This window comes from Paramormyrops kingsleyae, chromosome 13 (assembly GCF_048594095.1).
Source record: "Paramormyrops kingsleyae isolate MSU_618 chromosome 13, PKINGS_0.4, whole genome shotgun sequence".
Classification (NCBI taxonomy): domain Eukaryota; kingdom Metazoa; phylum Chordata; class Actinopteri; order Osteoglossiformes; family Mormyridae; genus Paramormyrops; species Paramormyrops kingsleyae.
This window is the reverse complement of record NC_132809.1, coordinates 21812475-21839465: the sequence shown is the minus strand read 5'-3', so window position 1 is coordinate 21839465 and position 26991 is coordinate 21812475. Positions and strand designations below refer to the sequence as shown.

Here is a 26991-nt window from a genome sequence, read left to right as displayed (position 1 = left end):
CTCTCAGATGCCTTGAGAAGCTGAATGATGCCCCCCCCCCCCCATCTCCGCCTCTCCTCCAGCCATACTCAGACTCATAGTGTGACCATACAACCCAAGTCAGGGAGGACACTAGCTACTATTTTAAAACTGAAAGGCTTCTGTGTTTTGATAAATCATTCAGTTCTTTTGCTTTGACTGGTTTCCTTGATTAAAATACTTATCCAGCTGTTTCACATTAACAGTGACACTCACGACAGGAGCCTGACCAATCAGCATGCAGCAAGAACTCAGTGAATTAAGTGAAATCCAGGTCCTTTTAACTGAAATGTTAATTCAGAAATCCTGTCTCAGCTCCATCTGTCCTCCAGGACATAGATCATCTGGTCAACCTAAATGTGAAGAAACTAATGATCACACCATATAGCCTAGGTGTATAGTAGGGCTATTCCATCTAGGTTTGTGTAAGAACATTCTATGATGTTCACACAACAATAAAATTGCCTTCTCTGAACATATCCCTGTCATTAAGTGACGCATGACTGTACTGGCAACATGATTATTTTAAATTTTACCATATGTTACCCAAATGTCTTTTGTATTACTTAGTTGTTAAAACACTCACTATGCCGTTAATTATTGTTTTGTATTGAATGATTTCAGCCTTACAATGACCAGATGTATTTCTGAGTTTGCCTACTACGGTTATCAGTTTTACACTGTCGGTGTTGGTATAGCTGTGGAATAAGAAGGTAAAAAATATAATAGCATATTCAGTCAGGCCTGGCTACTCTTATGAGAATGATTTTCCTTTCCCTTTATTTGTGAAGTAGCTGATGAAATACACTGATAGCCACTAAGCCACAACATACTACAGTGGCACTGATGAGATATAGTTACATTTCTTAGCTTTAGATTGTTATTTAGACTGCGTCGCACGGCTGGCACTCACGGCACAGCGCAGGGAGACACGCAGTATGGCCCAGATCCACACCGCATCGCCGGCAGCCCTTCATATTTCAGCTGGGCCTCAGCTCTGTGTACCTGCCTCTACATTAAACACAGTGTAATATTGATGTACACGGCAGCCGCTCCTCTGGAGAGCCATTCCGCCGGCATTGTGACTAGTGGGGCCTGCCGCTCCATTTCCAAAGCCGCTGCACCTGGGACTGATTATTGCACGTGCTACATTGTTTCGGGCGTGGTATTTTCAGCCCACCGCGTTCCCCGCGGACTCGTCTCGTGGGCCCTGTAATGGGATGCATTCCGCTGCCACGGCAACATCGCAGCGGCGGCTTGCCCTTACAGGAGATTAGGTTCAAAGCCCCTTGCCCCCCCCCCCCCCCCCCGCCCTCCTCCCTCAATGTCTGGGTTTTTTTTTCAGGTGGGGGCCTGCCCACCTCCTCCCCCGGCAGACAGTGGCGGACCGACTGGCTTGCTGACGTTTAGCAGAAGCCGCGGAAACGCGCCTTCCTTCGCGATGCTCAGCATGGAGATAAGGCCAGGGACACAAAAAGGGGATGAGGGAAGCCTTCACAACAGAGTCCTGCCCGTCAGTTTCGCTTTTCTTCCCTGACTGACAGCCTGTGCCAAAGCCAACCGGATCCGGCAAACAAACGCACGGCATTCCAGCAGCGGTGATAACGACGTGGTACGCTTCAGCATGAAGCCGTGCAGCCTGGCCTCACTTGGGCCGGCTTTGTGCACGACGGTGGCTGCGTCAGTGCTCGTGATAGATAAAACCAACTTGAGAAACATATATTAATCTAAATGAGGTGTTTTTTTTTCCCCTCGCGGTGAGCCGCCGCCCACACGCCCTGGCTGTGAATGCGGTTACATTAGCCATAGCCTTACCGCGGAGACAGGGGGCCCTTAGCAGAGGTCGTGCTAATGTGAGATTGTGCCAAGCCAGTACAATTAGCTGGACAAGGTGAAAATAAATGAGAAAATGTGGAAAATAAGACTGGAAATGAACCCCATTTTCCCAGTCAATGCTTTGCCTTCATTCTAGCCGCTATTGTCTGGAGACAGGAGATGCATGGACAAAGTAAGGGAGTTCAATCAGCATGCGGCCCGGCCCACACTGGAAGGCTTCTTTAGCATAACAAAGAGACGAGGTGATTATCTCGTTGCAGATACTGATGCTGATGTTGATTCTGAGGTTAACAGTGCGGACATTGACGCTATTGTGGTTTGTTTCTGAACCTGTTCCCGATGTGGACGCTGACGCCGATCTGAAGCTCACGTCCTGCTAAAATGGTTTGTCATGTAGTTTATAACACAACCTACCACGTCAATAATACAGCTTCACTATTTGGGGGCCAACATACAATTTTCTTCGACGCGACTGAGGTCTCCACTATGCAACTGATCACACCCAGGCTGACAAAATAACCCCCCCCCCCCAAAAAACTGCCTGCATGTTGCGTCAGCTGATCAAGGCGCCTCGACCACTCTGCGGCCTCCATCGGTGTGCTGTGATTTCCTCGGGGACGGCGGACAGGCTGGCAGGCAGCTGGTGTTTCCTTCAATGCACTCAAAGCCAACGAAGGCGCCAGCTGCTTGTGGAAGAATTCCCATCACACCACTGCCAGAACCTCTGGGTCTAAGAACATCAGGGTGCCGCCATGACGTTCAAATCAAAGCCCCCAGTGTTATTTCAGGTTAATTTATTTAGTAACATGCAAAGACAGCAGGAGTCTTGAAGAGGATAGAGTACAAAAGAGATTTTTCCTGCCCGTTCAGAGTACGCTGCCGCTTGTTTGGGACCCTAACAAGCTCTTGTAGAACTGCATCGCCAGGAGCGACAGAGAGATGTTGGACATGGCAGGCATCCATGTACGCAGGAGGCCTGACAGCGCCATCAGTCAGTATGTTTTACGCTGTTCCAGAAGGACTGCCGACAAAAGTCTCCCACCATCATGGCCTCCTTCTTAATTATTGGGATGCAGTGTCTGCTCAGAAAAGAGCATCAGACGACAAAGAGGTTTAAAAACGGTCATGCTAAATGCTGCTGCACCATGGGTCTATGCCCAGCATAGTGCTGTGTGGCTCTGTGGGCTAGGACTCTGACTGGATGCTCATTGGTTCAAAACTCAGTGTGGTAACCAGAGGGCCAATGAGTAAGACCCTTAACCCCAGCTGCAGAAGAGATTGGCTGCCTCTGCTCACTGCTCTTTACTTTCTGAACCTCACTTTGAACAAAAGCATCTGGTACATTGCTGATTGTACTGGGAGCACTGGTCTCTCGCTGCTTATCCCATCACCCTTGGACTCAGTTCTTAATTATTTGCACACCCCTACTTTAGTTACCTTCTTACATATTTATCATTTTCTGTCTTTATACTTGTATTCTTTATTTCATATTGTATTGTGTTGTTTGTTATCTTGTATAATATTCTATTCTTTATTTTTGCTATTATTGCATCGTATCGCATCACTTCATATCGTAGACCCACTTTCACGTGCTGTGAAATGCATTGCTTTGTTATGTATATTTACATATGATATTTGCATTGACTTTAAGTTTGCACATATATTTTTTGTGCTACTGCATATAAAAATTACAAATGAGATCCAAGTCAACTGAAGGTTAATTCAATTAATATGATAATTAAATCTCACCTGCTGGTTTTTTAAATATACATTTACTGTAAGCTCAATTTCTTATCGAAAACATTGTCAATATCAGATAATTCCTTCAAATATTTACAGTGACCTCACGGAAATGACTGGATCTTCTACAAAGAGACCTGTAAGGAAGTGTTTATCCTGGCCATGTTAATACATTTGGTATTCAATACTGGATTTCCTAACGCAAAAAATATCATTACTGGCTGAAAATATGATGGTTTGATTGTGGTATTTCACAAACCAGTCCTCAGAACCCCAGACAGTCCAAATTGTTGCTCTATTCCAAATACTTGAGGACTGGTTTGGCTATTCTAATGGACTGATGGAATCCCGTAGTGCCCCCCCCCCCCATAGCTAACATAATCAGTAATGCCAGGTACTCAGTAGACCTAGATAATGGGTAGTCCCAGGTAATCGGTAGACCTAGATAATGGGTAGTCCCAGGTAATCAGTAGACCTAGATAATGGGTAGTCCCAGGTAATCGGTAGTACCAGATAATGGGTAGTCCCAGGTAATCAGTAGACCTATATAATGGGTAGTCCCAGGTAATCGGTAGTACCAGATAATGGGTAGTCCCAGGTAATCGGTAGTACCAGATAATGGGTAGTCCCAGGTAATCGGTAGACCTAGATAATGGGTAGTCCCAGGTAATCGGTAGACTTAGATAATGGGTAGTCCCAGGTAATCAGTAGACCTAGATAATGGGTAGTCCCAGGTAATCGGTAGTACCAGATAATGGGTAGTCCCAGGTAATCAGTAGACCTAGATAATGGGTAGTCCCAGGTAATCGGTAGTACCAGATAATGGGTAGTCCCAGGTAATCGGTAGTACCAGATAATGGGTAGTCCCAGGTAATCGGTAGACCTAGATAATGGGTAGTCCCAGGTAATCGGTAGACCTAGATAATGGGTAGTCCCAGGTAATCGGTAGTACCAGATAATGGGTAGTCCCAGGTAATCGGTAGACCTAGATAATGGGTAGTCCCAGGTAATCGGTAGACCTAGATAATGGGTAGTCCCAGGTAATCGGTAGTACCAGATAATGGGTAGTCCCAGGTAATCGGTAGTACCAGATAATGGGTAGTCCCAGGTAATCGGTAGTACTAGATAATGGGTGTCCCAGACAGGGACCCGCCCAGCCCGGTCTGTCATACTCATAGCCTGTCTCTGGCCGAGCTCTGCAGTGATGATGAAGGACAGGTGCCCTGAGGCTTGCTCGGCTCAGTTGCCATGGCGAGAATATAAACATAATACATGCTTACAGGGCTGGGTCTGTGTGCTTTCAACAAGCAAAAAAAGTATCGGCCTTTAATAACTGGAGACACACATGCATGCAAACCAACATCTAAGCCAGCAAAAGCCAGACTAATCGTCCCATAGAGCACAGACAGCAAGAGCAGCTCTGCATCTCCAGTGATTCATAACAGACACCAGCTAATTACATGTGAAGCACAATGCAATGCGACTGAAAGCCCACAGGATGGAACCTCATGGTAGAGATAGAGCCTCAATCACCTCAGCTAGCTGACAGGCCCCTTATTGAAGGCAAGAGTCCAGGAATTAATTATGACATCAATGCTGCATATCAAATATAAATGTAACTGCAACACATAGATTTAGATATACTGATATTCATATGACTGCAATGCGGATTTTCAGACACAAATGCGACCTCAATACGGTCATTTAGCCCCAAAAATGTGATGACTGATTGAATGCCAAAGCAGCATTAATCTTTCATATTTCGGTAGATGTAAATTATTCAGGATTTATCAAACAAAATAAAATGTTTTTTATACTTTACTCTGGCTGTGGACGACTTTCATCATCTTGAAAAGTACCGACGCTGTGCTTCCTCATAGCTGGTCCGCTTCCTGCTTGGCCTTACTGTGTCTTTGGCTACAGATGTTTCTTTCAGTCGCACCTGTGCCTGGCAATTCATCCCGCTGTCTCCGCGGCATTGAGCTCCGCTCAGCGAGTCGCAGATTCACTGCTCAGTCCCTGCATCTGCTATGGGGTCGACGTATGCTTGAACTTATTTATTATTTTGTCACGTAAAGCCAGCTTTGAGGAAGTGAGCTTGGCACATTTCTCTGTTACCGTAGCAGCACACAGTTGTCAAGACATGCGTGGTTACCAACGGTTACCGCAAGTGTAAATAAAAGAGGCGGGACATCAATGGCCATTACGGTCACAGTCACTTCTTAGATTAGATCTTTTTAAACTAATCCTACTTGTATGAGGGATGAACCTTAACAAAGTCAGAACATGCTGTAATATTGAACAAGAATCTATTTTAGGGAGTTTCTCTTCAAAGTAGTATTCTTCCTGATCATTGTGGATGCTTCATGCTAACCCTGCCGCCGTCTTGCCCATGGTGTCTACATTATACAGAGGAAGCTGACATTACACAGCACACTCGGACTGCCGGAACATCCCAGAATATCCTGAGATTGCTAATCACAATGCCGTCCAGTGAGTCTGTTCACAGTCCATAAGAACAACTTTATATATATAAATCAGAATTACATCTGGACCACCAAAGACCTGGAGGAATTAGCCAGAAGGCATGGAACAGACACCGAGTGAGGTCATGAGGTCATGGGGTCATGGGGTCGGAGTCACCAAGAGGCACTACACATTAATCAGCAGGGTTCTGCTACTTTCGAAATAGGTTCATGGAATTCCTTTCCGTTTATTTATTTACCATTCCCTCCAGGCAGCACTTTGCATTTTGATGTATCATTAAGGCAAGGTGGGTTAATTCAGAAACCCTATAGATGACAGGTCATTTTATATAAACAAATCGTGCTTTCATCCAAAAACATCTCATATGCTTATCCTGCTTCAACCAGTGTGCAGCATATTCCCTCCTGTCCTCCTCAGCGGTCCCGCTCCCCCTCTCGGTCCGGTCACGGTGACCGTTTCATAACCCGTAACCTCTGCTCAGTGCGGCAGCCATGTCATCAGGCTGAAAGCTCTTCTGGGGTCTGAAGAGCTCATATCAATGGTGCTAAACTCATCTTTCAGCCATAGAGCATGTTTTTCGGCTCAAAGCAGGGAGTTTCAATGAACTAAACCCAACATTCAGCATAGCTCCATAGCCCTAAGACACATTAGGCAGAAGCAGACAGCATGAAGGCCGTGCCCACAGGAACTATACTGGTGTTCTATCTCCATATCTGGTGCCGTTTCCAGTGCAGGCCGTGTTATTTCCTATTTATTAACACACAGCTAAATGGCTCATTAGGCAAATCTCACATTGGTCTTGCGAAATCCAGACGCCCACACATATGGCCGGATCGCTTCGGGATCCTCCGCTGTCTTATTTAATCAGCCAATCACCGCCCCCCCAAACGTTACTGAACGAGGGAAATGTGGGACAAAACACCCGTGCTCTAAATGGAACCAAAGCAGAACTTTCTGGAATGTTCCCGGAGTCATTTTAGCGGCTAGGTATTGCTTGGGGCTGTGTCTGAGGCATGAATTTTAGTAGCATGATCGGACATTCGACAGGCCAGCTTCACCGATGCCATCATCTGATTTAACCCTGCAGAGTTCAGCTGAATGCCTTCACGCCTCAAGGGTGCCGCCCTGGAAGAGGCCGTGATCTAAGCAACTGCTGATCACGGCCAAGACTCCATTACGGCCCGTCGCAGCGAGTCAGCGAGACAACCGAGACGTCTTTGATGGCGAGTTTGAAATTCCAGCTTGCTCCAGCCGTCTGGAGTCGCTGATTAGCTCTGAGCTGAGCTGACTGGCAGGTGAGCCTACGTGTGTCAGCATGTGTGTTTTGCAGCTCACCCGGTAGTAGTCGGTGCTGTAGATGTCCCGGGACATGCCGAAGTCGCCGATCTTCACCAGCAGGCCGTTGCCCACCAGGCAGTTGCGGGTGGCCAGGTCACGGTGCACGAAGTGCTGGGAGCCCAGGTAGACCATGCCGGCGGCGATCTGGGTGGCGATGTGCAGCATCTGCGAAAGGCCTAGCTCCCCGCTGGTGGGCAGAGGCTGCCCGTCAACCAGGATCATGGCGTCTGGGCCATGGGCTCTGCAGGGAGGTAAAACACCACAATGTTTCCTCCCGCCCTCACAGCTCCTGCTCACGGTCACACCAACCTCCACGTCGACCTGGGCGACGAGACTATTTCACGTTTTTCATTTTGACATGATACAGCACAAAGTGTAGCTACCTCCAGGCCTTCCCACAAGGCCATGGGCTACGGGTCATGTGGCCACATCCATTCCCTGGGCTATGAGAGGTCAGGATTCAAATCAGTCTGCTGCGCAAAACTCTGTCTAAAAGGCTTTTGTACTAGAAAAAGAGGTAGACTGCATTTAAAGTCCTCATTTGGGGACATTCATAGATGGCTGCCAAGCTAACATCAGCACTCATGCACGTCAGTTGTGTTGGGCATGAAGGCGGGACAGACAGCACAAGTGAATCCATTAATATCAATCTCTCTGAAGGTCATTGAAAGGATTTTTTAAGTTTGTGTGTTACCATGCCCTGTGGTATCCTAGCTAATGCGGGTACCATCTTATACGAAATGCTAACTTTAACAAACAGAGCACTTTCAACGTTTTTTAAATATAAGACCCTTTCGCTATTTTACAAGCCTAGCACCTAGAAACGCAATTATGGAGAATACTCATTGCAATTAATATCTCTTATAATTACCCGACAAGTCTACCGCCATCCTCTTAAAGACCAAAAGTGGGTAATTAAACACAGAATTTCCACTTTGCCTTACTAGAGATGAAGTCATAGCAGCACAAGTAAGTACCATCTGTAGATTGGTAGCCTGTAGGAAGCAGCATTCCAGTCTAGCCCAAATATCGATTTATCACACAGCCCAACCAAGCCGAATAAGGTCTCCGTGAACCACAAGAACCAAGGTGCCGAGCTGCTGCTCTTGGATCTGCACTCATGTTGCTGACGTGACTGTGACAGCTGTGTGAGACGGGGTCTCCTGCGTTTTCAGTGACCACCCGCTCCCCCCTTCCACTGAACCAGGAGCCAGTCAGACCCTCATAATCTCTCCGTCAAAGGTATCAAATGACTGCCTGCATTTTCCTGAAGGCCAGATAACTTAGATAGGAACAAAGGCCAATATGAACCTCAATATTAGCACAAATATCTGCACGTCCTGCTACAAAATGTATATTAAACAAGGTATTTCCAGTACATTGTTGGGGATAACAAGCCTCTCTACCAGGGCAGGACGCCAGACAAACTTCCCAGCACCCAAACCCGCTTTGGGTCACAGCAAAGTGGGAGATGATCCGAAAAGCCTGGCCAATCCGGCCCCCTTCTGGGGCGGCAGGAGGATGGGGGTGCCTGACACACAGAGGCGTCTTCGTTTGACCTGGAAGGGAGAGGTGCTGACGTCACGCCTCACGGGCGTGCCGATGCCAAGCACCCCCCTCTTGTGAGACGTGGCAGGGCGCTTTGGCCGCTTAATTCAATTTCACAGCTTAATCTGCGCTGGGATTAATGGAGCTGTAATGGACCGTCTCACTTCTCTGACGCCATCTCGCTCTGCTGGGAAGTGTCTCGCCATCTTCTGTGAAATAACGGCTTTGTCCACTGAATTACAGAAATCTTGGAACGCCACAGGTTTCCCAGCCCCCCGTCTCCCACCCCCCCCTTAAGGCTGCTAATCGTATTTAATGACCCATGTGAGAGAAAAAACTCCCAATGTCACGTATAGCCGGCATGGTTAGTAGAGAGCCACCCCTCCTGGGAGACCTATTAGTTAGGGTTCTGTATCACAGCCCTGCCGGAGCAAACAGGACGCAGGGAGTCTGCAAGCCCCCCCCCCCCCCACCCCGGAACCGCCCTCCACTTGGATCCACGCAGTTACCTGAGGAACTTGTTGAGGTCGCCATGCTTCATGTACTCAAAGACCATGATGAGCGGGTCGCCGTCAACGCAGACTCCGTAGAAGCGCACGATGTGCTCGTGCTGCAGGTTGGTCAGAAGCTCCGCCTCCCTCTGAAAGTCCTTCCTTGCGGCCAGAGTCGGGTCCTTCAGCGTCTGCAGAGCCGGGAATCAGTCAGTCACGTGAAGGAGGGCATCCTCCGATGGGAACGGAGGCTTGGGATGGCTACATAAACAGAGCAGGCTGCAAACTCATCTCCAGACTACATCGGGAACACAAAAACCCCGATAACAGGAAAAGTATTCATTTACAGATAATAAAAAGAATAGACCTAGATGAACACATATTGAGAGTTCCTGGTACACCGTGTCATCTGCTGAGATGACTGTAATGTTCATGGACAGGCAGAGCTCGAAACTGCAGCAAACACTTCAGATCCACTTTAGACATGAGTTCCATCATTTGGCATCTCTGAAAATGGAAGATGAGTGAAAGAGGATTTCTGACCGGATGTCACCAGCATGCGAGAGCGGTTCTGGACAGCTGCCTGATGATCTGCATTAGGGTTCCCGTATAAGGGCTGATGGTTCATTTCAGAGTGCAGACAGGGAGCCTCGCTCCCTCCGGATCACACTGTTCCCACATCTATCTCCTGGGAATCTCAGCCCTGCCAGGCCTTCTCTGTCCCCCCTTTAAAACATGGAGATTTACTGCTTATCCCCTGGGCTTTTGCTGAGAACAATAATTTCAGGTGATTTCCGGTAATAAGATAAATGCTCTAGCCTCAGCAGACACTGTGGACAGTGTCACTCTAACCCAAGGGAGTGTGGACTCAGAGAGTCACTGTAGCACCACCAATCATAGTTAAGTGTGTGTAGGACAGAGTAAAATGACGGTAAACGGATTTGCCTTTACTATTCATCTTCAGAAATCAAAAATCTTTCCTGGGATGCAGGACTCTTGTTTTATTTATAAGGTGATTTCCATGGCAACGACAGTGACTCTGATCCTACAACCAATAAGCAACTGGGTCCTGGAGCCAGAGAAGCACAGAGCTTCCTGGGTGAGGGGGAGGGAACAGGGTTACAGGTGGAGGATCTGTCCTCCTGGCCCGAGATGCTCATCAAGCGACTGGTCTGATCTCTTCATCGTTGAGTTCTGGAGCCTGGTGTGGTTTGATTTTGATTAGACTCTCCCCAGATACGTTTCACTCCACAGATTCACATGGATGAAGGCTCCAGCATACAGATAGCCAGGCAGCCATTTCCACCTGGGGCATTTTATCTACCCGGTGAGGCCGGGGGTGGGGGGTCCTGACCTGTATAGACAAGCACCCCCGCGTGCGTGTGAAGTGGAGATCCATCAACAAGGAGGATCCAGTGGCTGCATTTATAAAGCATCTCAGAGAAGGAAAATGATCCAAAGTGGCCTAAAAGTCTCAAAGTGACGCAATTTTAAGGAAAGTGCTCCCAGCTGGAGCAGGATTTAGGAGCTCCGGAGCTGTCCTAACTCGCCGGGAGCTGCCAGGAGACGCCGGTCAGGCGAAGACCAGCACACACATTCAACACAGAGCTTATAAAAGGAGATCGGCCTGATAAAGATGGAATATTATTTGTTACTATAAGACATGGTGAAGACATACCTACAAGGAGAAATCAAAATTATTATTATTATTATTATTGCAAAATCAGAGAACTACAAAACATTTCAACAACTTTAAAGAACTACAAAATATCACCATTAATGCCATTTGTCCACACAAATGGAAATTGTGATGTTAATTTCGCTCAAACATGAACACCTACTCCAAGCTGAGAGTGGGTGTAGGAAGCTCTTTAGCCTGAGGTAGGATAAACTCTTCACCTAGTGAGACACTTTGCGTGATTCATCCTGAGACGCTTTATAAATATGGCCACAGGTCTCTAACGAGATGCAGAGCCCCGCCATCAAATGAAGACTTTGTCAGCAGTTCTCTGACGCCTTAATCGTCATGTCTAGTTGGGATAAATAAACAGTAAAAACAATTCAGTCAACGTGTGGATAAACTTTGGTATGTAAACTCAGAGGAAAAATGTGTTTTTAAGAAGTGTGTCTCCACCCTGTGCAAAATAAAGCCAAGGACGGTTTGAGTCACTCTTCTTCTTGGGTTTGTGTTTGGATCAATACACTTTACAGGGTTACAGGCAGCTTAATCACAGCACCGCTGCCTTGGCTGTGTGTCACCCATCGGATTTATATAAGCCTCATTTGTACGGATACAGTTCTCGTCCTCAGATGTTTGTCATGTACAAGGAGGGAGGGAGAGAACGGAGCGGCTCAGAGGGATCCGTCAGCCTTTTAATTCCGATCAGAAACACGTGGTGGATGGAACGTGTTTCACAGCCGTCGCAGCGGTGTGTGGGGCAAGCGGGGGTGGGGGGGGGCGCGTCCAGTGGCGCTGGTGGCCCGATGGAGATTGACGGCGAGCGAAGCGGACCGCTGTCTCGTCTCGTCTCCTCACGTCGGCAAATATTTATCAAGCTCATCATCGGTGTTTTCTTTGCTGCGGCCGCTTGTCTCGACCGTCTCGCCTCCGTGAAATACTGTCCCTCTTAAAAAATGGAGGGGAGCAGGCAGGGGGATAGAGATGCAGAGACTGAGAGCGAGAGATTTCCATGGGCGGCTGTAAATTGGGATGTTAGGCTGTTGCCGCTATCTGCATGCCATGTAACCACCGCGCCAGGATTCATGCAAATTCAGAATTACATCAAGTCCCCCCCCCCCACCTAAATTCACCCGGGCTCAGGAGTTACTAGATCAGGGGCGGCCAATCTTATCCGCAAAGGGCCGGTGTGTGCGCAGGTTTCTGGGATAACCTGTAGGTCAGCTGTTCAAACCCAGGTGTGAGGACTCTTCAGCCAATCAGTCCTCTAATTAGTGACCTAATTAGGAAGTTGCAGCGAAAACCCACATACACACCGGCCCTTTGCGGATAAGATTGGCCACCCCTGTACTAGATCATTTGGCTGTTGCTTATATTATTATTATTATTATTATTATTATTATTATTATTATTATTATTATTATATACTAACATTTTTTTTCCAGTCATTTTTGCCTCATCCCCATAGAGCAGTGACACAGGGCACAGGGACTACAAAAGCTTACAGTTAAGGCTCTACATGCTGGTATCTGATCATAATTAATGGCTGATAGTTGTACCACTGGCATATAAGAGTGCAGATCGAAACCCAGCCAGAACAGGTTATACAAACCACATCATCTGAAGATCTTTAAGCCTGGATAAAGCGATTCACTGCCCCTATAACGATTTTGATGTTAATGACTGCAGAGGTCTGTGTTAGGCAGCCCAGACGATACATCACAGTTAAGGGACAAACTCAAAATGTACTGGTTTGAAGATGCTAAATTCCAGCAATATTAGCCTCCGTCCTTATCGAACAGCATGTTCCTCGTGTGTGACGTAAGGCAAGAGGATAAGGTTGTCATCAGACACTCATGTGATTTCCAGAAGCTAAGCTGGTGACCCATTTGTCAGCAGTCGGCCGCTCTGATGGCAGGTCTGATGCCAAGATGACAGGGGGGGATCCCCTGCGGCCTCGCACTGGGAAATCTGGGTCCAGGCGGCCCGGCAATACCGGCCACTGGCAGTTTCTCTCATCGATCACGTCGGGAATGAGTAGCGAACCCACATCGATCGGCGATCCTAGATGCATACTGGGGAGGAGTTGGGGTTGAGGGAGTGTGGGGCAGAGAGGGGTGGGAAGGCGTGACCCCTGCCCCTCAGCTGAAACTGGATGCTTAATAGAGTCTGGGGAGAGAGAGAGAGAGAGAGAGGGGGGGGGCGGGGGGGGGACAGGGCCCTCACTTGTATCTCACCTTGACTGCCACCAGCATCTTGTCTTTGGTGGGGCTCAGGTTGTAACACTCCGCCAGGAAGACCTTTCCGAAGGCGCCCTCCCCCAGCTCCCTCTTCAGCACGATGTCCCGCCTCTTGATGTGCTGGACATCTGTGGGAAGGGGGCACACAGATGGACGCGGGTCCGTCAGCGCGGGGACAGCCTGCATGGTGGGAGCGGGACGCGCCGGCGCGGAACGCCCGCTCCCATTCCGGCACAGATGGGACACTAACAAGCCATACCGCTGGCAAGGGCTGGGGGCCCCATGCCGAGAGAGAGGAGCTGCCTGCGGAGGCGTGGCACGCGGGCCCCGGGGCCTCCGTTACACGTGGCGTGCCGGCTTTGAAAAGCCGCAAATGGTGGACGAAGGCACACCCCCCCCCCCCCCCGCCCCCCGCCAGGAACACACTTCGGTCAAATGAAAACATCCCAATTAAAGGTACGCGGAGGAGGGGAGACGCGTCTGCCGCCATAAACACGGGAGCAGCAAAGTCAACAGTCTCTGCAGCCTTCTACCTGCTTAGCATTCCTGGGAATATTCAGCAGGGAGACAGGCAGCTCCATATGGCCAGCAAGCACAGCATCTGCTATTTACTCAAACGAGTGCTCTGGAGAAGCAGCGTCCAGCATGGCTAATGAAGCCGACCTCCGGCGCGGGGGCCTAACGGTGCGTTTCCTCTGACAGCCTCGGGGCCACCAAACAAAGCAAACACTGGGGGCACCCGGGGCAGTCAAAAAAGGAAAGCGGGCCTGGTATTCGATTGGCTGCTAAAGCCTGCTGCTGACACAGATCAAACACAGCCAATCCCGTGCGTGTTTACTCACAAACCAGGATATGGGGCCGCTCCAGGCCGACAGAGCTCCATGCTAATTACATTTTCAGGCCATCTCACAACCTGTGGGCACATAAATCATATTTCAACACTTACGATCTTTTTCGAGGACGGCGAAGAGACTTTTTCTAAATGCTTGTGTTCTCTCGTCACTTTGTTGACACCTCTGTAGGTTTTCACTTCCTTTCCAGCGAGGTATGAGTTTGAAGCAGCCTGTCTGGGCTGGATAATTAGGACAGACACAGCTTGTAACTGCGATGGAGGTTACCCATCCGTACCCCTTCTCCTTCTCAGAGAAAAACAGAGTACACTCTCTGAAGTCCTGCGAGGCTAAAAAAAGGCACTAAGACCACGTATTTATGTCTGATTTAGTCCATATTTCTGAGTTGACCTACGTCAACATCCGCAGTGCTCCTGCTCTTTTTCTCCTCCTGCAGGCCACCGCCGTACACAGGCTGCTAATGTTCGACAACAGCGGCAACAGCAGCACCAATTCGAGCTGCTATTCTAAAACACATTTACATTTATAGTGTCCCGTCTGCCTGTAGACTCGACCTGAGGACTCACGCCGTAATCAGTCTGGGAATCAGCCCGACTCCTAAAGCGGCAGCCCGCTCCAGGGCCTTTAATAAGCAGCCAGTGCCGTATATGGAGCGCTACATGATTACAGACAGCAAGGCTTTTATTTTAGAACCCAGATGAACCCAGCTATCATAATTAGCAACAAAATGTATCGACAATAGACAACTTTCACCAATAGCTCATGCAACACTTACAACAAAAATGCATTGTTATGGATTATTATGTAGATGCTTAATTAAATTTTATTTGCTGTATGTTTAATTCAGCTGAAGTGATTATTTTCTCTTATTAGTTATAAATATTCAGAATGCTACATCTACAAATCCAATCATTATTCAAAGCATGGATATTATTAGCAAACACAAATGCTAAATGATATGGCCTGAGATCTCTGTCTGTGGGGAGGGGGAGGTGTGACGTTTTTAGGTGAGGGAGGTGTCAGGGTCAGGGGGCTCCTTCCCCTGTCTCGGGCGGGTGGCCCCTCCGGAAAGGCCACGCAGGTGAAGCCCTGGCACGTTCCCGCCTCGGCCCAGACCGAACCAGCGCTCCAGCAGGCACTGACAGTAGTCTTGAGATGGGGGAGGGGGGGGGGGGGTTCTGCTTTTCCCATGGGCCATCTGTGGAGCATTCGGCTTGGGGCCTGAGTCACATCGGAACAAATCCAAATCGAGGGTTTTCCTCTCCGCCGGTGACGAGCTGAATGCACATTTTTAAAATGGGGGGGGGTTAGCGGGTACCTCAGGCCTTCCGGATGAACGGATGCAGCGGGAAACAGGAGATTGTTGATCAAACACTGGCTGAGGAGCCAAAATCACCAAAGAGAAGGGAATAAAATAAACTCGCTGAGTTTAGCCGCCTTCCAGCAAACTCTGTACATTCGGAAAGGTAGAATATGAGCAAAGGGCAGGAAAGGGGAAGACACTCGAGTGACAGACGGGCATCAAGGAGCCTCTAAGGTCTTGCCGGCCACGCAGTACCCCTGCCCACAGTGAGCCCCCCAGCCTAGTGGTAAAGCACGCTCTCGTTACTGCCACACGCTGCAGATGGTACGTCTTCTTCAGTGTGCAGCTGCAGCTGTGACGTGTCACTTCGCCGTGGCTGTTTGGGGGACTCGCATCGATATTACAGCCCAGCTCCTAATAACCCTGCAGCTTACATTTTAATATATAAAAGCCATTTGAAAGACTCCTCTGTGATCAGCACAGCTTATGAATTCCACCACACATTCATGTATTATTGCCTCAGCCAATCACGGTAAAGCTCCTTAAAAGCACCACACACAGCTTCTCTTAAGGTTACAGCAGCAGCCTTCAGCTTCGGTTGCAGAGGTGGGCATTTCAGTCCAGAGAGTACAAATCCAGACCAAGATTTTGTTTCAACCAACCCAGGTGTCTAAAACGCCAGTCCTGGGGGGCCGGAGCCCTGTGTAACTTAGTTCTTTCCCTGTTCCATCACAAATGATTCAGCTCAAGAGCTGTGTGGTAATTAGCACAAGGACCTGAATCAGGTGTGTTAAATGAGGGGAAACCAAAAACGGTGCAGGACTCCGGCCCTCCAGGACTGGAGTTTGAGACCCCTGAACCAACCAGTTGAGTAAAGAGTGACTGTCACAGAGTACTCAACTGGTTGGTTGAAACAAAATCTTGGTCTGGATTTTTACTTTCTGGACCTGAAATGTCCATCTGGATTTGCGTGTCTTAACCACTAGTCCAGCAGCTAGATGTTAATACAGACACTCAGGTGACTAAAGCTGCAGCTACACTTTGGCATCACGGATATAAATTCAGCATTAAAAAGTGTTTGTTTGGATGCCTCTTCTTCCTCAGGATGTTCTGTAGCTTCATATCATCAATAAAGTGGATGATTAGAATTCCTAAATGTGTGTATTATAATAATGTACAATAATTAAACGATCACAATAATCATAATAATCATTTGGTAGGTGACTCAGACGGAAAGGTGCGTATTCCGGCAGACAGGGTTTAGATGGGGATTTGTGGACTGCAAGGCGGTTCTGTGAATTTTTCAGGTATATTATAAATATTCCCTCAGATTTCTTTGTTCTGTTTAGATGGAAGAGAACTGGTTGTAATTAGAATGTAAATTGTAAACTAAGTAATTAAAATGTAATTTCTGCTTGGTGAATCTCACATGGTCACTGCCAGCCCCCTCGTGGGCTATAGCCACTTGGTTAGGCCTCATCAGCTCTAGTGGCATGGAAGAATTTCCAAATTAGTTACATTACCATTCGATGATCAGTAAGAAAGACAGCAATAAGGGAAAAAAAGGGTTAATGAACATAATTACATTTTGATATATTGGCTGTCCAGACACCTTCATTTCAGATATAATTCTAAGAGACGTTTGTAATATGGTTATCATGGTGATTAATTTCTGTTACTAACATGATCTTAATCAGCCGATAATTCATATAACAAGCGTTACATCTATTGGACGATGGTTATAGGAGAACGGGGCAAAGTTACTTTGTAGGGTACAATGAGCATTACAAGGGTGGTTCAAAAGCCAAGATCTTTAATAAATTGAGAGCGACATATCAGAGCATACACGCTAATCAAATAAATAAGGGCCGTTTGTATAGTTCCACTCCTGATACTAAGACGTCGCTGTTACAGTACTGAGAGCTACATACATACAAACTGAACGGTTCATGTTTATACACCAGCAGCTCATCTACTGACAGAAAACAATAACACTTATAAAGTCAGACTCTGTTGGCTGGCATCCTGCCGAGAGTCTCCCCAAACTTATGTCCTGCGCCGCCTGGAACAGGCAACAGGGGATTTGTTTAGGTTTTGTTTAAGGTTAGAAGATGGATGGATGAATGGATGGAAGGTGAAAAAGAGTAAAAACCAGTACAGCCACCCATTTCCCATAACCACACCAGTTCAGGCCCATCCCAGGAGAAAAGGGGACATGGCAGTGGACACTCTGGACAGTGCAGACTGTAAGGAGCGGCTGAGGAACACCACCCTACAGAGCTCTGAGCCGTGTGAGATGCCCAGAAGCAAGCAGCAGGAGAAGGTGCACACAAGGCCCAAACAGCCCCTTGCAATATGAGGTCACTAAGCATCTATAGATTATCACCACGACATGTATGTTCTTATATATATCGCATCCTTAAAACCATGCTTGTGTATTTGTATGTCTGTCTGCTTATTTCAGTTTCAGTAACTTCATCTATAAATGCATGAACATCTATCCACAGTAAGGAATAAGTGATGCACTCTGTTTACCTATAGATGTAGGGAACATCATACCGAAGTGGTGACAGTCAGCGCAAAGGTAGAATAGTATGGATGTGCAAGAAATATTTCGAATATCAATCTTCAACATTTTGACTCTTCTAGCTTTTACTTAATAATTGCAAATAATAAGTGTTTAAAAGCCTTAAGTATTTCTCATAAATTTACTGATAACGGCATTCATTAAAATGACATAAATATGTTTTTTCAGTACGGCGTTGCATTCAGGGGCAGCCTGGTGGTGCAGCTGCCTCACACTTCTGGGACCCGGGTTCAAGTCTCTGCCATGTTGTGGTGGGGTTTTCTTTACATAATCTGGTGCCCCCCCCGCCCCCAAGTCCAAAAACATGCTACAGTGAAATGGTATCCTCTTAAAATAAATGCACTTTTCCTTACTGAAAAAGGAATGTTGAAAATAGACAGAGAGGGAATTGGATGGATGGATAAAGAGGAGACATAATCCTTTACTGGGGACTGAAGGAGACTCCAGAGATCGGCCCTCCTGCGTCCCCTTCATGACTTCTATATAATGGTCTCTTTCATATCACACCCAGAAACCAGTCTGAAGCCAGTCCCAAGATTCATAATCTTCTCCCAAGCAATATCTTCTGAATCTGTTCAGTCCCGATACCTCAGGCCTGTTTGTTTGCTCTGCACCCATGAACCCAGCTCCTCTCCTGCAGTATTCCCCTTACTGCTGCGGCAGCCCCCAGCCCATCTCGCCTCTGTCTAATCGGGAAAACGGAAGGTATTCTAATTGAAGTCATTCTTCACTGCCAAGATCCAAGAAGATAACCGGGATGCTCCCACAAGCAGAGCAGAAACCTGGGACAGACCACAAAGCGTAATCGATAGGGAGTTCACCGCTGGTCAGAGACCTTGTGTGCCTCTTCACCGTGCAGGAAGAACATCACCAGGATTCCTCACATGCCAGCATGAGGCACTCCTCTTCACGCCTGCTGTCCAGGAACTGCTATCCTGTTTCCCACAGCCATCTCTCTGCTGTCTGCATCTATTTAGGTCTCAGAAATGAGACCAGAAGCATTTTTAACTGCTATCAAACAAGCATGGCAATGGTCAAGGGCTGTAGGGTGATGAGGCTGCTGCTGCTTAAGTGGAAGAAGTGCAGGAAGCCTCAGGCAGAGGAGGACAATGACATCTCAAGGAGAATGACACCCCAAAGAGAAAGGCCCTGGAAATGATAGGCCTGTCGGGGCAAAGCACCAATGGATCTCATCCTTGCAAATGTGGACCAGTTGCTCCTGGGGCCCGGAAGATAGAAGCACGTTTCTCTGAGGACAGTGTGAAGCCGAGGACATTGAAGCAGGTCATCTCCCAAAGGTGGTGTGAGATTGCCACCGGTAACACCATCCACCCTCCCCATGTATACGGCTGAAACCTTCTGTCTGGCTGTCTGCCGTGACACGAGTGAACCCGCCAAACCCAGACCGAGCCCCCATCCTACGCACCCCCCTCCTTTTGTTCTGAAGTCCTTTTATGCCGCCTGAAACAACAGCACCGGTCATGCCAGGATGCACCTCCCAGATGGACTCTCGCTGTCATCAATGCTCAGCTCTCAGCGACAGCCCTGGGGAAGATTGCACTGTAGCCCGAAGCACTGCTTGCCTTTAAATCTCTCATTTATCCTCACTTAACCACCATTAAGCAGTCTACTGGTCCATCCCGCCCTATCTCCAGCCATGGAGCCGGCAGTCCAGCGTGCACCTGCGGCCGAGGATGGGGGGGGGGGGCTTCCCGGGCTGTTCTCCCTGCCTGCATCCTCCACTCTGTTTGCACAAGCTTGGCTCAAGGGGGCCGCAGGATTAAAAGGCAACATCTCGCCACTTGCAATTGCCCGTTTACCCTTCATGAGCCGAGCTCCTCACTGAGGGCTTCTCCCCCTTTTTGTGCAGTAGTGCTCTGCCCAATGGAGAACGGCCTGCGGTGACAGCGCAAGACTGGATTTGCTTCAAGGCCTCTCCAGTTTACTCGAGAACTCCCTCCACAGCTTGCCATGTCCACCTTTCTCTCTGCCTCATCTCGGTTCGGAGAAGTCTCCTCCCCAGCCCAGCAATTTATAACTCCGAAAGAACACCCGTACCCACAAAGCCGTGCTGTTTGTATACAAAATCCCAGCATAACAGGCCTCCTCGCCGTCCATGGATACCGGGGTGCACGCTTCCATGTGAGAACCCCTCAATCCGCCTGCCCGCTTCCCCCTGCTTCAAGTTTGGCACCACAGACATCCGAAAGATACATGGACTTTAAGCGCTCGCAATCGACCGAGTGACGCCCTACTTCTGCCGGTTAGCGGGCTTGTTTATGCTAAGAGCCTCGCTGGTGAGAGACTTTGAGATTTCTACCCTCAGCATTGCCGCAGGCACAGGAAGCCTGACCTGGATACGATGCTTTCATGTAAATGAATGAATAAATTATACTTCCACGGTCAGACATCAATAATTAATCACTGTTTCCCTTTCTGGTGGCTAAATAAAAATGACACACGACATTGAGAAGGTCGTAAACAATCTGGAGAGTTCTCTGGACTGGTTCATTGTAACAGCACAGTCCCGGGGGAACAATTCACGGGGTTGCGATGTAAAGAGTCTGCTCCTTTATTCCTGCAATCCAGCTGCAACCTGCATCTGACAGCCTCTTTCATGGCAGTCAGTGTGCTCAGCCACGCTTCCCCGTCCCAGCCCAGCTGCCAATTCTCCCGCTGACTCAGCACGCGCACATTTATAGCTAAGAGGGAAAAGTAATCTGTAATCAGCGCTGGCAAAACATAATGAGCTTGCATACTCGGCCACTTGGAAGAAAATATTTGGACAAAGTGGGCCTTTCGTTCGTCTTTCTTCACCCCAGAGGTCTTGGCTTAGGCTCGGATGGGCATTCCTTATCCCTCACGTCCGCATATGAAGGTGCGATCCTCTCCGGATTGCAAATCAATATTGCAAAGCAAAGGGCATTACTTTAATTGATTTAACTTTAATTTACTCAGCAGCCACTCACTGTTACATGGAGCATTTTGTATTTTATATTGGGAATAATTAACTTCCAAAAGGCATCTGGCTCAGAGAGTGTCATTGTTACACTCACACCTCCAGGGCTGCCAGGTTGAGCTGAACCATCAAACCTGCATGTGTGTGGGATGCCATGTCCTCTGCGTGTTTCTGCACATCTCTGCATATCAGGTGAAGGCCACGTGCTGAAATCATCTGATGGATTGATGTTAACATTTTTTAACATGCAAGCTGCCATAAATGATTAATACAGTAACATATCTTGGAGCGCGTAACTTTGCCTGTTTTCAGTGTTACCAAAATAAAACTACATAATTATATATAGTATGTATATTTTTTGTTTTAAGAAACTTTGTCAAATGATTCCAGCTGGCAGATCTCACAGGATCTCGCTACGAAACATGGCAGGGCCAACGAATGTGTCCGAGTGCCAACCTCACACGCGTTTGTGAAAATGCACTTTCGGAAACCAAAGCCAAATATGCAATCTTGTCGGCAGCCACCAGAACTGGAACAGAATACCTAGAAACCAGTAAGGTGTTAAATGGAGCTGATTAGTGCATCAGGAATGCAACTATTTCACAGTGCATTTCACCTGTGTTGACAGTAGTCAATTGCCAGTGTATTTCTTTGCTGAAGCTGGTTTCTCTGATCTTCTTAGGAGAAATCCACTTTTACTTCAAGGAAACGGTGCAGAGAGGAGCCGTAAGAGGAAGCCTCACTGTCTGTCACTGTCAGCAAAAGAAGTAAATTCTGTTCCAGTTGCCATTCATTACACAGAAATCAGGAAATAATCACATTCGTACATGTAGGACCCTTAAAGGGCATTCTGGCCTTTGTCTTTTATATATGTACTATCTTAGACACACATCACCAGGTACTAAGGAGCTCTTGTTTTTCCGCTGGCTGATGCATGACTGATGATGCTGGCCTTTGTTTTATGTGCTCTTTATAAGAGCAGCTTAAATTGTCTTTGCAGAGAATGGGTTGAATGAGGGCCACAGCTAATCAGTGAGGGTTAGTATAAAAACGCTTATAATAATGAAATTAGCCTTGAGGGCAAAACAAATTAATAGTAGATTTCTGTAAATGAAATATCAAAAAAAAAAAACCTAGCAGACCTACACAGTGTCCAGTTAGAAAGGAGACCAGTACAGGCAACCCTTCGTTTTTGGGCCCAGTCGTCATCTTCTTCTTCCCATCTAAACATTGGAATCTCATTGGAATCTCAGGTACGTGACCATGAAGGATACACTTAATACGAAGTCCCCCGTCATTTACTTATTAATTCACGATCGGATCTGTAGCACATGGGCACGATGGATTATAAATCAGCCATTTGCCATGAAAGATTCATTCAATCCATAATGCATAACTCTGTTAATTTATTTATCAGTGCTAAATGTGAGTTCCTCTCTTCCCTTTGGGTCCCCTGGTTTAAGAACGGCATTACGGGTGAGATAGAGGAAGAGGATTCGGTTGTGACGGACCCCCACTCCTCCAGCAGATCGCCCCGACTCAGCAGGCTGCCAGTTAGAATTTTCTGGTAACACTCACAACCTGTGTCACGTACTGTATCAGACGTCTGTGGCGTGCGGCAAATCCACCAGATTTTTGGGTCGTCCCTGAGTTTCTCTGTAGCTACCCGAGCAGCTCGCAACTTCTGGCTGGATTGATAGAACAATGACGGCTGGCTGGCTTCTCCTGTGGCTCTGTCATTTTTCATCTGCTTCCCTCCGAGTGGCTCATGGAGAGGAGAACGGCAAGGTTCCAAAACGCTGCCATCTCCCCGCAGTGCGTGGACTGCCATCCCAAGCACCGAGGAACCTGTGGAGGACTGTTCCCCGAACGCCTTTGTGTCAGAACAGAAACACCATGCAAAATTGAAAATAAATAAATAAGCAGTCTGACTGCTGCCACCAGGCGTTACAGCGATAAGAGGGGATTGTCACCATGCAACAGCTGTGAAATCCTACAAGGCTTTAGGAACAGGCCAAGCTAATCAAGGTGAGCAGATGGGGCTATTTTAAGAGACACAAATGTTTCGACAACCACATCCCAATTCATTTCTAACGCTAATCACTAATGACCTCACAAAAGCAGCTAAAAATAAATGCCAGACATTTTTTATTATTAATAATGGACCCTGTTTGCTTATTTTTATCCAGAACTTTCCAACAATGTAATTTGTATTCCTTGCTACAGAAAATTGCTTTGGACCCGGAGGCTTGTCAAATTCTTTATTTCGCATTCGGCGCGGAACGAGATCAAAGGGATGCTGTAATCAATACCCAACAACTGCACCCTGATGTAGCAAATGTACTAGAAAATATATGGAAATAAACCCGGGGATGAAGATCTGAAGGTCTGAGAAGTCAATATGCAAGCCTAGCATTAGCTACTGCAGTAGGGCTAAAATCCAGCATACTGATATACAAGGGTCACAGGTGGAAGCGTAAATAAGTCAGTGTTTTTACAGAAATGCCAAGAAAATACAAACGTGCCCTAGAAGGAGGCGAGATCCAGCACTAAGAGAAACACAAAGAACCATTGAGTCCACAGCTTTATGGACCCCAAAACAGAAAGATGGCTGGACACAGTCCATCTTTAGCAGTAGGGAATTCTATTCAGCTCTTTTTCTTCCTGACCAGGGAACTAACATCCATACTTGTTAAATCCCCCCCAACGTGGTGCAGTCACAGAATGGATGGAGAGCCAATCAGAGACAGGCAGAGCAACGCAGATCATAAATTACAGTGAGGAGGGCAGGATTCTGCCAGACTGCCAATCCGCATGGCACAAAAAAGACATCAAACTATCAGTATAGCCAACACACAGCTGGTTATGTGCAAACAGATATGGATAATCTGTAAATATAGGGGCTGTCAGTCTGAGCATACTACTGATGTTTCCTAATGAAAACACCAAATTAAGCCAAACATGACACAATCCTCTTGGTTGCACAGTAACCAAAACACTAATTAGCAAGTTGCCGATTTGATTTAGTCCGGTGGTGTTCACACCACCAGGGGAATGGGGGGGGGGGGGCTGAGTGTGTGGGGGTTACTCACAGGTGGTCGGCTTGTTACAGTTGTGCCCATGCCTGAAGTACTGCGGGTTCTCGATGACCGGGATCCGGGTCATGCCAATGACCACAGCATCAGGAGCAGCATCCAGGGTGCAAGGTGTAATGATGCCATGGTTCACGTGATGGAGGGGGCTCGCCGAATCCTCCTCTCCACTGATCACCGCTACAGGACCTGCGGAGCAAGAGAAAGATCCATCAACATCCAAACGGACAGGGTTTCCCCGGAACCGAGGGCTTACCTTCATGACATGGCACCGATTTAATCAACACAGAACTCCCATAAATAAAAGATGTGGCATTCATAATTTGCCCACAATATATCTGTAAAGAATAAATTGCCTTTCAGGCTAACGCCACCGTTAATGGAACAAAATATATCTGTCTGATTGAGTATTACAAGCAGGAGGATCCAGCGAGATGTTTCACCAGGCCAACACTGGCTCAGCTAAGGTAATACCTCAGCGGTTCTGGAATTGACATTAAGCCTCCATTAAGGCTCGCCATGCACCAAATCCCTCTACTCGATTGAAACATATACGCACAAGCTACCAAAGCTGACAGCAGCACAAAAACGAAGATGCACGCAAGATGCTCCAAGTAGCACTGCTCACTGTCATTGGCCATGAGCAGAAAGGGGCCCGGCGGCTTGCCTCATTCGCACGGTACTCCATATTACCCGGCTCACATTATAGATTCAGTGGACCATCACAAAGCTCAATGTTTGGGCACCACCTCGAAACAAGGGTCAACAGCTTGCTGAGCCAATTTGAAACAGTGCCAGATTACAACAGAAGTCATTTAAGGTTACCTTTCCTATAGAACATGTCTATATATTGCCCTTTTATGAAATAAACTAAATTTTATTTACCTTATTTACACAACAGCTTGTCATTTTTTGTCTCTACACGGCCGCGCGTTTTCAATTCTACTCTGGTCTCTGTATCGCGCATGGCGGAGTTCCGCCCCAATGCGCGCACACAGATGCCCCCCCAAAGCTGTAAACCTAGGGAAAACACTGCTCACCACTCCTTGAAAGGAATACAGCATCAAACCACACCCCTTAGAGGAATACAGCGACAAACCACGCCCCTAAGAGGAATACAGCAACAAACCACGCCCCTTAGAGGAATACAGCATCAAACCACGCCCCTTAGAGGAATACAGCGACAAACCACGCCCCTTAGAGGAATACAGCATCAAACCACGCCCCTTAGAGGAATACAGAGACAAACCACGCCCCTTAGAGGAATACAGCATCAAACCACATCCCTTAGAGGAATAAAGTGACAAACCACGCCCCTAAGAGGAATACAGCATCAAACCACACCTCTTAGAGGAATACAGCGACAAACCACACCCCTAAGAGGAATACAGCGACAAACCACGCCCCTTACAGGAATACGGCATCAAACCACACCCCTTAGAACAATACAGCAGCAAATAACGCCCCTTAGATGAACAGAGCAGCAAACCACACCCTTTAGCCTCACCACTCTTTCTAAGGAACAGAGCAGTTCACTGACCAGGAACTCTGCTAAATATCTTTTCAGAGCAAGCAACAGAACAAAACAAAAAATGAGAATATGATATTAAAGGAAATGGGACACCATGAAGTGGATGCTAGTCCACTGTAGGACACACACGCATTTTGATTGCATTCATAGATCTTTGTTTGACTTGAGAAAAGGTCCCCACAACATCAAAATAACAGGTTTTTATTACATTTTGGAGGACATTTGGTCCCCACAATGTAATATAAACATAATGCACCACCCACACGCACACACACACATACACACAATCTATGGGTAGTTTACAGGTGCTAGTTTTTCTATATGCATAGTTCTGCTGTGATGGAAGAAGGGGGTGGAAAGGCAAAGGAATCCCACAGGAGTCCCCAGTGGTCTGCAGACACACAGGCCACTCAAACCTGGGAAGGTGTGAGGCCACAGCGTTACTCCGTATGGAAAATGATTCCTTCAAATTCAAAGAGTGTTTTTAAAGCCCAAGCCATGAGCAAGTGTAAGTGGACATAAAGTGTTTTGTTTGTCTCACGGAAATCACAAGCCACTTTCAAGTCAATGTCTGCCATGACTAAGCTCTAAGCTCTAAGACTTTAATTCATCCTTTTCAACTACAAAAAGACAAACTGCAACACATGTGGTTTGTGCTATTCAAAAATATTACCATAATTTAACACTCACAAAGTTGATCAGGCTTGAAGCAGCACCCAAATAAACACTTATACAATATGTGGAGTAATTACCAGAGTCAAGTGCAAAGTACCTTTTCTGAAAGGTGTCTACTGCAGCATAGTCCTTCTGTGTTGGTAAAATAAACTTAATTACTGTGGAAATCTCCCATAGAGCCAGTAGCAGCTTGTGCAAACGGCCAGCCAGCCTCCATTGTTCATTACCGTGTACTTTAAGCATAAGTACGGTTCCAGTGAACAGAAACAGCGCTAGCAGTAAGTGGCCAATCCACCGCGCGTCCTAATCTGTGCCAATCATTAACCATCTGTTTTTAGCAACTACTTGCAGTTAAACTTTTTGTTTGTTGTTAATGTTCATCTGTTTTACGGTTTTGTTGGATGGCGTTACCATTCTATGTCACTGTGAACGTTTACATGCACACTACGAAAATCGAATTTTGTGTTAGTCAGAATAAAACTGGACTTTTAAATTACATGTGAACATGTTAGTCCGACTGAAATCGAACTAAAACGAATTTCTCGAAGTCGGACTAAGACACCCAGATAATGCGATTGGGAATCGATTTACTGCATGTGTACGCTCAGTCGGACTCA

General features: G+C 47.2%; 1 protein-coding gene across 1 annotated transcript in view; it reads right to left on the bottom strand.

The window, feature by feature from the left end:
* LOC111845753 (NT-3 growth factor receptor-like) overlaps positions 1–26991 on the bottom strand; it is a 165008-nt gene that overhangs the window by 12527 nt on the left and 125490 nt on the right. Inside the window, exons 12-15 of the mRNA XM_023815391.2 lie at positions 24169–24357; positions 13374–13504; positions 9477–9649; positions 7417–7660 (exon numbers count right to left, since the gene is read on the bottom strand). Of these exons, the coding sequence (XP_023671159.1) occupies positions 7417–7660; positions 9477–9649; positions 13374–13504; positions 24169–24357 (737 nt within the window). The remainder of the gene's footprint in view (positions 1–7416; positions 7661–9476; positions 9650–13373; positions 13505–24168; positions 24358–26991) is intronic.